The sequence below is a fragment of the Lutjanus erythropterus genome, chromosome 7, assembly GCF_056507025.1.
Source record: "Lutjanus erythropterus isolate fLutEry1 chromosome 7, fLutEry1.hap2, whole genome shotgun sequence".
NCBI classification, from domain to species: domain Eukaryota; kingdom Metazoa; phylum Chordata; class Actinopteri; order Lutjaniformes; family Lutjanidae; genus Lutjanus; species Lutjanus erythropterus.
Genome location: NC_139323.1, coordinates 19,093,514 through 19,108,474, shown reverse-complemented (window position 1 = coordinate 19,108,474; position 14,961 = coordinate 19,093,514). Strand labels below are relative to the sequence as shown.

The 14,961-nt window shown below is 39.8% G+C and overlaps 1 protein-coding gene across 1 annotated transcript; it reads left to right on the top strand.

The window, feature by feature from the left end:
• Positions 1 to 9,741: 9,741 nt before the first annotated feature.
• Positions 9,742 to 13,058, top strand: s1pr3a (sphingosine-1-phosphate receptor 3a). Its single transcript, XM_084722215.1, has 2 exons — positions 9,742 to 10,042; positions 11,587 to 13,058. Exon 2 carries the CDS (start codon positions 11,706 to 11,708, stop codon positions 12,903 to 12,905), a length of 1,200 nt encoding a protein of 399 aa, XP_084578341.1. The 5' UTR covers positions 9,742 to 10,042; positions 11,587 to 11,705; the 3' UTR covers positions 12,906 to 13,058.
• The last annotated feature ends 1,903 nt before the right edge of the window (positions 13,059 to 14,961 follow it).

Genomic DNA, 14,961 nt, shown 5'->3' with positions numbered 1-14,961 from the left:
CTGACAACAGATTACAACCTGGATAAAATCTTGTCCCTTTGCTTTCCTAGTTGCTTATCTTTTCACATGTATTTTTGTAAAAGAGAGACATTCAGCAAAGCAGTAACAAAAATTTCTGCACAGGAAAGTTAACAAAATGATCGACCTAGCATGAAAATACATTGTACATCCATCTTTCCTCCATCCATCCCTTAATCCTTCCATCTGTGCATCCTTTGATGTTGCTATTTTGAGCTGGATGCAGATAATAAGGTTATCTAAAAGGACCAGCAAGGCTGTTTCTCAGACAGGCAGTCACCCTGTGCCCTTCAAGACCCCAGACCTCCGCTGATAACCCACCAGCAGCACTGCTGCTCCAGATACACTATCAGCCCTCATGACCTCCTATAGAGACGTACCCCATGTTGCACACTACAAAATATGTGATTGTTCTCGAGATACACAGAATGTTGAGCAATGATCTAAGCTCATCAGGATTTGGTTGGTTGTTTCTTTTGTTGTGATATCCTACTAAAATTGTAATTCAGAAATAATAAAGATTTATTTATTTAGCAAAGAAAACATGCAATACAATGTGCTATGTAAAAGATGGAAAATAGACACAGAAGACAGATGCAAGAAAACTGAACATTAAGAGATTTTTGAAAACGAGAAAAATAAAAGAGGCATTTAAAAACAAAGAAAACAATAAATAAATTACCTTTAACGCTATGGGTGAGGTAGAAGTATTGTTTAAATTTTAAAAGATGAGTTTTCAGTTTTCTTTCAAAAGCTGTAAATAAGGTGTACACTCTTAAATGAACTGTCCGAGAGTCTGGAGGTGCATGAACTAAATTCGGCATCACTGTTGGCTTCAGTCCCAGAGTCAACAGAGCACAGTGATCTGTCAGGAACCAACTGTTGTAGTCCGGAGTGATGCCATGAATTGATTTGAAAATGATGATAAGGACCTTAAATTCAATTCTGTAGCTCACAGGCAACCAGTGGAGGATTTTAGTAGAGAGCGATTCTGCACTCAGCACTCAGTTTAGTTTTGGAGGGGATCCTGGTGTTTTGAAACAGTTGTAGATGTTTGCACTGGTTCCTACAGTAAATTGGCCTGTGAATAAAGCATTACAGAAATTAAGATGTAAGAATGTTTTTGTTCTTTTTGTTTGCCTGAATAGTTAGCTTGATATCCCATAATATGTTAACATATACATAAATCATTCACACAAAGATCAGTCAAAAACAAACAGAATTAAATGGAGCATAATAAAGATTCAGTCAATAAAGTGATTTATTACTATTCCTTTTTATTCTGTGCATGCTGCACATGTTTTTGGACCATGTATGCAGGATCGTGCATGGCCTCTCTAAAAAACAACTGGACATCTCTTATACAGCAAACATCTCTATCCTTGGCATGTTCCAGAGTTATTTTTTCCTATAGCATGGTATCCACCATCACCAGCATCAAGACTTGTGAAGAAAGATTGCCAGCTGTTGTTCAATTATGCGGTCCATAAAGTAGTCTCTTATCTCTACTAATAAATAATGTTGAGTGTTCAAAATAATGTTTGGCTCCTCACAACTTGCCATGAGGTGTGAACTTCCACAGCATGTTGAACATATTATATATAAACTGTACATTTGTGTCTATGTCATACAATAATACACTGGAGTTCATAGTGCAGCGCAAACATTCTCATCTAATTCTTTTAAAGATTTTTCAGTGGGTGTGGATAAACTGCAGGAGTGGAGGGCAGTGGGGTGACGGCCCAAGAGGCCTTCCTTTTCCACCGCTGCCGCTCCTCACTCGTTCCCACTACACTTTACATTCCCAAACATCTAACTCACCCTCTGAGCCTACGTCAGCGTGCCCTGACTCACAATGCCGCCGTACACATACACACACACAACAGCATCACCATTAGACAAACTTTTACCGGACTTGGCAACAAGGCCATTTCTTCATGATCTGGTGACCTGGAGCAACATTTCCTCTTTCCACCGCAGCACCAAACATCCAGGAAGTCTGTATCCAGCTTGGAACAACACAGAGCAAAGGCCTTCAGCGTGTTTTTATATGGTTATAAATGGGCTGTCAGAGTGTCTGTACATCTCTTGCTGCTCAGGGTAAAGTCAACAGCTCTGGCGGTCATTCATTAATCTACAGTGCCTGGGCTGACTTGTGCAAGAAGGCCAGTATGCCGGTAACCTCTCACAATCAGTGATACCACAGGGACTAAGAGAGGGAGACAGAATACGGGAAAACCAGCTCTGCTGCTCCTTAGTCTACTCCTGCCTCTCCTTGTCTCCTTCCATCTCCCCTTCTTTTTATCAACATTTGTTACCCTGTCTGTCTCTGTTAGTCCGTACTGTCATCCATCAAAGTCTCAATTCCTGGACTGCTCTGTCCTACTTTAGCCTATTAGATCCGGAAAAAACAAATAACAGAAGAGATAGACAGCTTCACAAACAATGCAGACATCGGCACAGAGAAAAGAAGAAAAGAAACCACAGTAGCCCCTTCATAACCATGGTTCAGACACTTTCTAACCATGCATCTCAGTCTTACTGAGCTACAATGGATTAATCAATACAACGCATTATGCAACTATTTATTATTTTATCTGTCAATGAATCTTTTGATTTGTTTAAATTAATTGGTTAATTAATTGTGTCACAAACTGACTTGTAAAGTCTTTCCTGTAATGATTAATTTCATTATCAATCAATCTCTTGATCATTTTCTCCACTAATTGGTTAGTTGTTTGGTGCATAAAATGTCACAAAATGTGTATCAGTGTTTCTCAAAACTCAAGAAGACGTCCTCATATGTTTCATTTTGTCCTTAATCCAAAGATATTCAGTTTGCTGTTAGAGAGGAGTAAAGAAACCAGAAAATATTCACACTTAAGAAGCTGACATCAGGGAATTTTTTACTTTTTTTCCTGTAAAAAATTACCTAAACTGATAAATCGATTATCAAAACAGTTGGTGGTCAATTTAATAATTGATTCATCATTGCAGCTCTAGTTTGGATATAGCGGAACTATTTTTTTAAAAGTAGTTTTAGTTTGACAAGCTAAACTTTTTTTTAAAGTGATGAAGGTGCAGTTAACTACTTTTCATTGTAACTACAATTTCTAAGTGCTTTCTCCAACACTGCGTACAAGTGCCTCAAAAGTTTTGCCTACTTTTGTAACGGTACAGTACAGTAAATGTACATAGTTGAAATTGCAACACTGGTTGTATACAAAATATTAACAGAAAATAAATCCAAATTTAAGATTTTGGGGACAAGAGACCCCACCATGCACCTACAACTGACCTTCATAATTCAAGCATCATTTCTCTGAAACTTGCTCTTAGCTTTTGCTCTGTTCCTGCACAGATTTCCTTTGACTTCTCTCTCATGATCAATCTCTTTTTCCTCCCTCTCACTCTCCCAGGCTCAGTGTGAAACCATGGTACCTAAACTCAGTGACAGTCATGTGGGAAAACTAATAAAATTCATAGCGTAAACACTCAACAGTAAGTAACAGCCCCTTCCCCTCTGCTTCCACCCATTGCACAATCCAGTGGCTGGAATGAAAGCTTTTGGGAATCTGATGGGAATGTGCGTTCTGTTTTTTAAACATGATGCAGAGTCAGCTCAGAGAGGGGGGTGGGGAGGGGGGGGGGGGGGGGGGGGGGGTGGTAGATTAGCAGACCTGAAGGGGACACAGCCCTCAGTGTGTCCTGCACTATCCACATCCAGCCGTGGTTTCTTGCTTGTGTTCATTAAATCACCAAAAAACACTGAAAAAGAGGAAAGGGTCATTACATCATTAACCACCATTCTACACCTCAGACTTTGATGTCAGTTCTATTGAAACTTGTGGGGGATTCCATGTTAGTCATGAGATCAACAGGAACTAAACAAATGCCCACATATGGCAAAAATCAGACAGCATGCTATTCTTTGAAATGTGTTATTTCATTTTTAGAGGCATTTCTTCATCAAAGGTCATACAGTGCAGGTATGTTGTGCTTCAGTGTGCTTCTCCATGCATCTCCCATAAGCTTCCACAGAAACTGGCACCGAAGTCTGGCATCAAGCAGAGCATAGACTGTTCTATAATGATGTCATGTCCCTTCCTTCTTTTTTTAGTTTCCTTGAAAAACACCAGGAAGTTGCAGTAGGAAAAGTCTGTTTAATATCTCCAGGGATACAGCATAGAATTACATGAAGGTGTGACCATTTTACTTCTGCCTTTGTCCTTAAATAAACTACCTCTTTTTAAGTAATATCACATGAAAGGGAGCGCTGTTGGACTGAATATCAACACAGCTGTGATTCGCCAATGACAATCAGAGCCGGGCTGATATTCAGTCCAACAGTATGACCTTGACTGTGACATTTCTTTTATATAACAGGTATATAACTGCCATTTATTAGTTAACAGTAATTACTGACTTATATTATGATTTATTTACTATATTTATTTTATTTACTCATTTATTTTGCTTCACCAAAACAAACAGTTTTGCCACTGGACTGGACTGTTGCCAAGCAACACAAACATTTTACTGTACGCTCACCTTAGCTTGCTAGTTACTTCATATAGGTATATATGTTCCTACAGTAGAGCTCATCAGTTATATTGTCCCAATGGATGGATAAAATTGCCTGAAGGCTGTATTCAGCTTGGACTTCTTAAGAGATCAAATGTCCATGTTACATTTTTGAGACTCACCCTGCTGCGGAAAAACATCAAGACCGAGACTGAATGGAAAGGTGGGTCTTGGTCTGCTTCCAAATGGACTCTGGTGCGGTTTGTTTGTGGTCTGAAAGCAAACAAACCAAACACAGGATTTTACAATAGCGGTATGTTACTTTAGCTGATTTAAGAAGCTTAACTACTAACAAATACTTCTCTTGAGCGTAAAAACTGTTCAAGGAACCATCTTATCATTTATATGTATGGGCCATGCACCTATAGACTATATTTCTGCAAATCATTTCAAAACAATGGTAGCATATTTGCATGGAAGCGTGGGAATTTTCCCTGACTGACAAATCAAAAACTGTAAAATTGCTGTTCTTATATCCAAATCTCTTTACTTTGTCAGATTAAAAAGTGTGTGACAGTGATCCCACAGTAATAGGCCCTGAATCATGTACAAGACGCCTCCCGTTTCCTTCCATGCTCTCTCTTAGTCACTGTACTGTCAAAGTAGGCTAGTGGTTATCAGAACTCTGTAATCTGTGGAGTGATACATGTAAAAGTCCCACTGATGTTGTACTTGGAATTACCTGTTGTATAAATAGATTTAGAGAACAAGTTAAGAGATTAGATTTGTTTCAGGTATCTGCTGCTCAACAGGAAAAGCCTCATTGCACAAAGAAACTTTTTCCATATGGTACTTTTCCTCTGATTGTGGCTCTAGTAGATGATATTTGATATTAAGGATTTCTATGTCCTTTGTCCACTACTCTTTCTGCTCATCTAGATCTTTCTGCAGTGACTGAAGATCACACTTGTGGTATCTCTGACTGCCTCTGACCTAATGACCTCACCAACCATTTCTAACTGAACATGCGACCCCATTGGTTGCAGATGAAACCACAGTATCCCACTGCAATATCTACCTTCCCAGGCCCTTGTCTTCTTCTTATCTGTGATGTGTTTTTTTTTTTTTAGAATAACATCAATAAAGTGCATAAAAGGAGACGGAAAGTGTGACTCTTAACTTCCAATCCATTCCAACTGGCTCCAACAGGAGAGGTCTGACCTATCTCACACTCCAAAGGAGCAAAGGAATCCAGTCATCTTTTATTTGAAATTAAATGGAAAAACAATGAGTCATCAAATCACAGATGTAAAACGGGTTGCAACTTCTTCGCCCTGCAGTGGAGAGGAAGAATTCCACAAAAAAGCAAGTAAACACACATCAACGTGTGTTCTTTTATGAAACTGGGGGTTTAGATTTCTGCTGCTGTAACAACATGAAATGTCAAGTTGACACAGACAGGCAGTGCAACCAAAGCAGAATGGTAGATGTACAAAGTGGCCTATTAGAGAATGACACAACTTCAAGGAGCGTGTAAGGCCTTGAGGTTAAAAACTGCAACATGTGTTGGGACAAGTGCAGCAATTCTATGACACAGACAAATTAGATGTTATTTAAGGCAGTCACCTGGTCTCTGCCCATGCTGAACAAAAAACTCTTAAACTAGGCTTGGTTGCACCAACAAGCATAGGTGCAGTTGGGAGTTAACAAAAAAAAACAATAGTAAGTAAAATAGGAATACAGGATACCAGCAGGAGCATATTTATATATCAACTATGTTGCCCCATGAGTAATAGAATATTGCAAGACTTACCAGAGAATCTGAACTCACACAAAAGTGCAAAACTTTTTCTTTCTCTTACACACACACATACTCAGAAATAATATATCCTTTGCATCATACTAATGAATTTTAGCAGAATAGCAGTCTTCATGTGTAGGTCTATACTGTCTTTATATCCTAGCAATTGGCAGCATTGGGTAGAAAAAGAGTTCACAGTCACAGGTTTTAACCTGTTTAGATGCACTCTGGGCACAGCCGAGGCACTAATTTCCATCCACCATCAATCCATTAGTTCAGAGTACATCAAGTACTGTACTTATTTATACTTTACTTAGTTTAATTGTATACAACTTTATACTTCCACACTACATCCCAGAAGTAATCCACAAAGCTGAAAAAACATTTTTGACTTGACGCTGACATTTTTTGAGATACATGGTTTTCACAGAACTGTGACACTTAAGGCATTTGATGATTTTATAGACCATGATACATTGCTGGAGATTAAACTTAATCAAGGGGTTGGACTACAGAAATTATTTGTGGCAAAGCCTAGCCCAAAGGAGAAGCTGGATGTAGCTAGGTACTGTAATTATCCAGCAAAACAGAGAAACCAGGTGCAGCTACATAGGGGTGGAGGTGAAAGGCGTGTGGAGAGGGCAGGAACTATTTGCATATTCATGATTCCTTAAATACTAAATTAAGGCAAGGTGTAGAACAATATGTAATCCATTTTAACAAGGTATTTGAACTTCCTGTGCAAAAAAGAAAAAAAAACATATCAGAGACAATTCCTGTTCAGTGAGGCCTCGTCTATGAAAAGATGTTTAGATCATGGTAGTTCAAGTACTTGTCATTCATTACTTCCACCCCTGTTCAACATTTTGTGAAATCATTATGATGCAGTGATTGACAGCAAAATATTGTTTTCATGTTGCCAGTCATAGTTCACAAGCCAGTTCTGTGTAAATCAGTGTATTGACGGAAGAACTGAAAACCACTTCACTAGAGAGACAGTAATTTTCAGGCACGTCCAGATTAAAGTCCAAAATAAATATTCTCTGGAACTTTTCAACAGAAAAACACCACCACTTTTCAGTGCTTTTGCAATAAACAGCTTTAGGAACGTCTCGACCTGGAGATCTGGACAGAAAGAGTGAGAGAAGCTCACTCACACTTTGAGAAGATCCAACCCACAGAAAGTTTAAAATCATCAGAGAGCGTCATTGTAACCACAGGAACTCACTACAGCTGACCTGCCTCTGCTGCAGCGAGCCTGTCCTCTGGCTCATGTCCAGAAGGGAACCCTTGATTTGATAAAGTCTCAATAGATGAGTGTTAAAGGGACAGTTAACCCAAAAATGAAAAGTCCATCATTATTTGCTCACCCTCATGCCAACTGAGAGTCATGTTTGTTTGGGAGATTCTGCAACAGTGTTTTCCTCTGAAAGTTTTTTGTGGACAAAAAAACTAAACCTGACCTTCAATCGGCATGAGGGTGCCTAGATAAGAACTGAATTTTCATTTTTGGGTGAACTAACCCTTTAAGGTTTGAGCTTTTCGTGGGTCTAGGGTTCCCCTCTAGACATCACCGTAAAAATCGACCTTGGTCCAAAAATATATCGCTCAATGGAAGTCTGCCATTGATGTGAAAGCTTATATTGCTTTACCTTTTGGGGGTCTGTGGCGCTGTGACCCGCTTCAACACTTGGTCCTCAGTCCTCACGGCCGCTAGCAAGAGAAAGAACGAGTCACACACAGATATACTGTCACTGTAAATGGAGCAAGCTAGCGCACCACACACACATACAGGCAAGCACACACACACGATTCTGATTTAACTTTAATCCAGAATTGGTCGTGACCTCATGGGGCCCTTCTAACGGACCCGGGAGCCATGTAAACCATTTGCCACACAGTCACACCCATTTACATTTACATCAAGTACTGTATTTATTTTATACTTGAGATTCATTTGATCAAACTTGATGCTTCTACACAACACCCCAGAGGCAAATACTGTGCTTTTTAATACACAAACCTGAAAAAAGGCTGTTTTCTGACTTTTTAGAGATTCATGGTTCTTACAGGACAGTGATGCTACAGACATTTTTTTTTTAAGATTATTTTTTGGGCTTTAGCCTTTAATTGGGTAGGGACAGCTAAAGATATGACAGGAAAGGGGTTAGAGAGAGGGGGAATGACACACAGCAAATGGGCCACAGGTGGGAATCGAATCAGTGACCACTGCAGAGGACCAACAGCCTCAATACATGGGACGAACAATGTACCACCTGAGCTATGGGAGCACCCAGGACAGTGATGCTACATACATTTGATGGTCTTATAGACCATGATGCATCACTGTAGATTAAATGACCCAACAGTGGCCTACAAATGAGTTAAAATGAGTTCAACCTTGAACATCTACAGGAGTAAACAGCAGTAACATTGAAGCAATAATATTAATCCAGAAACATCAGACATAATAACACTGACAGGGAACATTTTACTGCAACATAAATACTTTTACTTTAAATATATTTGTCTGATAATATGTCCATTCTTTTACTGCATTAAGGTTTTGTGAATGCAGGACTTTTACTTGTAGTGAAGTGTTTTTTGTACAGTGTGATATTAAAACTTTTGCATTTATAAAGGATCTGAATACTTCCACCTCGGAGGAGTAACATCATGACCATATATTATCTGGACAGACAGACTGGTCTGCTGCGGGAAAGTCTGCACGCGCATATGAACGCATCTTCACGTGCGACGCGGTTATCTTCTCTGAGCTACAGATTATAAACGACAGACAGACAGACAGACAGACAGAGGGAGGAGCATCAACTTAACGTTACTGTGAATGAATGATATCAAACTTGGAGCGGAGGCAACACAGGTTTACCTGAATACTGTTAACCACGTTCACTCTCGATATGTTATTTTCTCTTTAGTTCTGTTTTATCCTCTCATAAAAGTTGTAAACACTGACACCCGTTTTGACACGAGGAACAGACGGGGCCCTTGCATACTTCGTGGGGCCCTACGCAACTTGCGTAGTATGCGTATAGAGCCGACCGACTGCTGTTCATCAGTAAACTTAGATTTACTCAACAATTGTGCAACAGAGCTCTGCTTAATTTAAAATCTGGATTTACCAATTTTAAGCCTAGTATTGCTAATCTCTGATTAGAACTAATCTTAAAATTCAATTAATATTTGTTGGTGGAACAGTTTACACGTAAAAATGAACTTAATCAATCAAACTCACCCTGGCTGCTTGTTTGACAATGCAAAGGCCACTCTAAACATAAAGTGACACATCTGTACAACATTCAAGCTTTGACCTCCCTCCTGACTCATAATTAATGGTAAGTGGCGAAGTGGATCCCGCCCCACCGACTGCAGGAGGGAGGGATGAGAACAGGACTGCTGGAGCCGGAGGCGGCCACAGTGCGCAGAGGACGCAGAAAAGTCCAGGACACAACAAAAACTAGTGGATGTTTGGCGGAGATTATAAACTATTTGGAAACTTTCAAACGGGCGAGGACAAGATATGGACTTTTGACTTCACGTCGAAGATAATCCATTTTTGGCAGTCACATATTTTGTCCCAGCTAGCGCATCGTGACGCAGGAGAGAAAAATACCTTCCAAACTTTTCAAATCTTTCCAGATCACCGGGATGTTCAGATGAAACCAGCAACTCCAAAACGTAAGATAAATTACAGTAGCTGTAGTGAAGAATTACAGACTGTACTTTATTCTGTTTCTAAATAATTCAAACTCTATGTAACTTTGGGCAACTTTTCCAAAACAGTAAAGTTGTCATGAGTGGGAATGTTGTTTCAGCTAAAATTACATTCAAACGTTGCCAACAATTTTACTTGGATAAAGGAGGATAAATAGTTTATACATAATCGTTCACGGTGTATATTAATCCAGGATAAATATAATTGAGTCTAATTATGAGAAAAACCTGTTCGTCCAACCTCAGGATTACATGTAGCCTGAAGCATATCTCAAAATTCTTTTGTAACCTTTCACATGGACGTTTATTTATGAGTGGTAGCCAAAATACAACTGTACTTCCAATATATTTAGTCAGAAGTGAAAACATTTATGGTTACTATTGGATTTATGAAGAGCAGTAACTGCCATAGTTATTATTCAAGTGGCTGCTATTAAGGGAGACAATAAATACTAAATAAAACCTGTGATGTTCTTAATCTACAGGTTCCTCTTTATTTTTTATTTGTTTAAAGTGTTTTATATTGTGTTATGTGTAATTTCTATATTTATATAAGTGCTGCTGTTATCTTGGGCAGAAACACTTGTGTGAGAAAGATTTTTAATCTCAGTAATAGAGTATGACGGATACTGGATTTGGGGGGCTAATGCCAATAATAACATTAGGGAGTACAAAAAAAAATCAGATAACGGTATATTGGTCGATATTTCAAACGCTTTTGACAAATATGTGTAATGGAGGAAGGATATTTTACAGTTTAACAATAACTTTTATTGTCAAAACTAAGATAAAAATACTAAAACAGTAAACTTTCTCTGGTAATTCTAACAATTAGAAATAACTAAAAGTTTTTGTTTTTTTTTAAAAAAAAACACAAGTAGAAAAGAATTTATATAAATATTAAACTTGGATCAAAAAATGATCAACTATACATAAAATACTGCCTATAAAACCGGAATCTGCATTATGTTCTGTCAAAAAAAAAAGAAAAAAGTTGTCACATACAACATATATGACTATACTGATGTTAAGTAGGCATGCCTGATGTATAACTTTTTGGACTACTTTTTAATTTGCTTCTCAGTTTTTGATGTTTCTACATAGTAATTAATTTCTAAGTGTCCTTCAAGAAATATGTTTTTTACATAAATTAACGAAAATGTTGTTGAATGTAACCTTTATGACTTTAAAGATAGAATCAGTTGGATTTGTCTGAGCTGTTCATAAAGGCACCTGAAAGATAGATGATCACTTTGGCTTTTGGGTCAGTTAAGTGTCCCGAGCGCAGCAAAATTGTGAGAAAATAAAGATACAGGCAGAGGGCAGTGTCTCTGCAGATACAGACACCACCACACACCTCTAGTGAGTCATAAGTGATGCTTGAGTGGGATTATGTTTATATGAGTCTTTACATTATCTTGTTTAGGGAAATGTTGCATATTATGCTTTTAAAGTGTGAAATTATTTTTAAAAGTAAATTTTATCTTTGAACTGCATTTGATTGACAGGAGAGACTTTAAGATGCCAGCTATGGCCCTGCCAGGTTAAGCTGCCTCACCTCCTGCTCTGTCCAGTGCTGTGGCGCCCTCTGCTGTGTAACTGAGGAAGGCCAGGAGGGGCAGGCAGTATGGGGAACCCAATGGAGGATGGGATGAACCCTGTCATTGTCAGCCACTACAACCACTCTGGGAAGTGGGACCGGCCTCGCAGCGGTGGGGCCTGCAAGATGGCTGTGCTGCTCCTTATCTGCGTGCTGATAGTTCTGGAGAACGTCACGGTTCTCCTTGCTTTGTGGAGGAACAAGCGCTTCCACAGCCGTATGTACTTTCTTATTGGAAACCTGGCGCTGTCTGACTTGCTGGCTGGTGTGGCCTATGTGGTGAACATCTTCACCTCAGGACGCAACACCTTCTTCTTAACGCCGGTGCAGTGGCTGGCCAGAGAGGGGAGCATGTTCGTGGCCCTCAGTGCGTCCACGTTCAGCCTCCTAGCCATTGGCATCGAAAGGCACATGACTATGGTGCGTTTGCGTCCATGTGAAACAGCAGGTCGGGGGAGACTTCTAGGACTTCTGGCAGCCTGCTGGCTGGTGTCAGTACTGCTCAGCGCCCTGCCCAGCCTGGGCTGGAACTGCCTCAACAATATGTCCTCCTGCTCCACAGTGCTGCCACTCTATGCTAAGAGCTACGTGGCCTTCTGCATCAGTGTGTTCAGCGCCCTGTTGGTGGCCATCATCATCCTCTACATCAGGATCTACCGTCTGGTGACCTCTAGCGGCCGCAGGGTGAGCAGCCGGCCTTCAGAGCGCTCCCTGGCCCTGCTGCGGACAGTGGTGATTGTTCTTGGAGTGTTTGTCCTGTGCTGGACACCCCTCTTCCTCCTGCTGCTGCTGGATGTTGGATGTAGCCCAGATAAGTGCCCTGTTCTCTACCAGGTGGACTGGTTCATCGCCCTGGCGGTGCTCAACTCTGCGCTCAATCCGCTCATATACACTCTGTCCAGCAGGGAGATGAGGGCAGCTTTCTTCAGGCTGCTGTGCTGCTGTCAGACCACCATGGAGTCCACTGGGACTCCTGTGGTGGGTAACCCCCACCTGGGCACAGTAATCCCCACGGCGGAGAACAGCAAGACCAGTTTGGGTGGAGGAGGGGGCAGCGGGGCTTGCAAATCCACACTGAACCGAGGGAAGATTCCCACACCTATGAACTCCGACAACAAGCACGGAGACCCTTCAGCCACTGCGGTGCCTCATCCATCTGGACCTGCAGACCTGCTCTCAGCTGTGCTGGTGAAGGCGGGGGCGCTGCCACCCCTCAACAAGTTCTGAGTGAAGCACCTTAATGAGGCCTTACAGTCATAGAAGAAGACATAGAACTGACCTAGTCCTGCTATCTGCCACTTTCTGTTTATGCACTACGGCCAGTGTAGCACGGATAATAAAATTAAGTTATGATATTCAGTCGGAACCACATAAATGCAGATTAGATCTAAAGCCACTATTTACAACTCAACAATATCATTCATGACACCAAAGCAACTGATATATTGTGTTTGTCTTACACCATGAGTAAAGGGATAAGAAGAAGCAGAAGAAGGGTATCAGCATGGAAGTTAAGCAATATACTGTCGTGGACAGGGTCAGTGTCAAAACATATTTAATCCACTTTAAAAAGGTCCACCTAAAAAATCTAAAACAGTTCAAGTATTTTTACCACTTTACCTTGCCACCAGACAGCTTTTTCTGACAGGAAACTGCCATTACATAAGACGGGTATTGCTCTTTTCCAATCAGCCAAACTCCATGGGCAAAATCAGTATTTCTTTTTCCTTGCAGAAAAAACAGGAGTTGCTGAACTACTGCTGTACAGATCTTTTAGTTTGTTATTTGTCATTGTGACTTTTGTGTTTTAAAAGGGCAGTTTGGATTCACCAAAGTCACACAATAGCACAAACAAACCAACAAAGCGAGCCAGCTGTAGTCCAACAACTTCTGTAAGGTAAAATCACTGATTTGCTTGGTCTGCAGAGAATGATATTTGGCTTATAATGGCTTTTCCCATTGGAAAAGGCTGTCTGACGGCATGGAAAAGCATTGATAACATTCTAAATATAGTGCATGCTTAAAACTGATGTAGATTTTTTTTTAGATGGCCCTTTTTTAAGTGGCTAAAATGCAGTACATTTTAATGATGATTGCTGCTTTACTATAGGTAATACACTGACTATGGATGACAACCTTATAAAAAAAATCCAAACGATCTCTTTAATACTGATATTTAAAAGCCATGAAATACAGTAAGACAGTTTCATGGATTAAATTAAGCCCCAAATTAAATCTCTTGTCTTAATTCATGCTTCAAGTGACACAGAATATAATTAATGTTATTAGTGTTGTGTCTGTCAGAGATTTTTTTTTTTTCGTTTGTTTGGTTTTTTTGTCAATAAGAGAAGAAGAGATCTAATTTGAGCACTTTTTGCATGTGCTATATGCAAGTACTCTTAAAAACACGTGTATTTTCCTTCACAACTTGACCTGGTAAACTATTTATTTTCTGTGAAAACATTTGCCATCTTAATACTATCAGTATATATATTTTTTTGGTATAGTTTGTGTGCATTAAAAACCATCATGGTACTAGGACTTTATTATTGATTTTGTTATGATTTGAGATGCACTGTGAGAGAAAACAAGATCATAGTTGTTGTTTTTTGTCAGACTAGCGGCCTCATGAGGCTGTGCTGCTCATTACACACAAGAAAACTAAGTGGTTAGATGACTGAATAACGGACATTGCAGTTATTAGATTCTTACCACCACTAGTGGGCAAGAGTGTAAAGATTTTCCTGATGGTGGTGTTACAGAAAGAGCTATGTTTATACTTAAATCAGTAGTTCAACAGTGACCGTTAGCAGAACGGACTCATCTTTCATTGGTCAGAGCTCCACTCTGTCAGCAGCAGCTGCACTGTGAGCTGAATTAGCGTGGCTAATAACTACACTCATGGACATTTCTGCTTCTCATCAGCACATTTAGAAACCACTCGCATGTCAACTAACCACTAGTGAATAGAAGTGTTGGATGTGAATTATTTAATGGCGGTAGATTGTAAATGACATTTCTGCCTAGAGTGGTGTAGTGCCTGATATCATTATATAGCAAATAAAATAAAATCCTATTCCCTTTTATGAGATCTTCACACGTGTCATGTTTTTATATTAAAATCAATGACTTTTCTGCTTCACGCTTCCACTCATCCATGCTCGGTCCCTCTGTTGATCCTATTCCTATCTATTAAGGGTCGAAATTAAAATCTTGGTGACAAAATTTTGAAAAACAAACTCAAACACAAGACCGTTGTGAAATGCTTTTAAGCATATTGTTT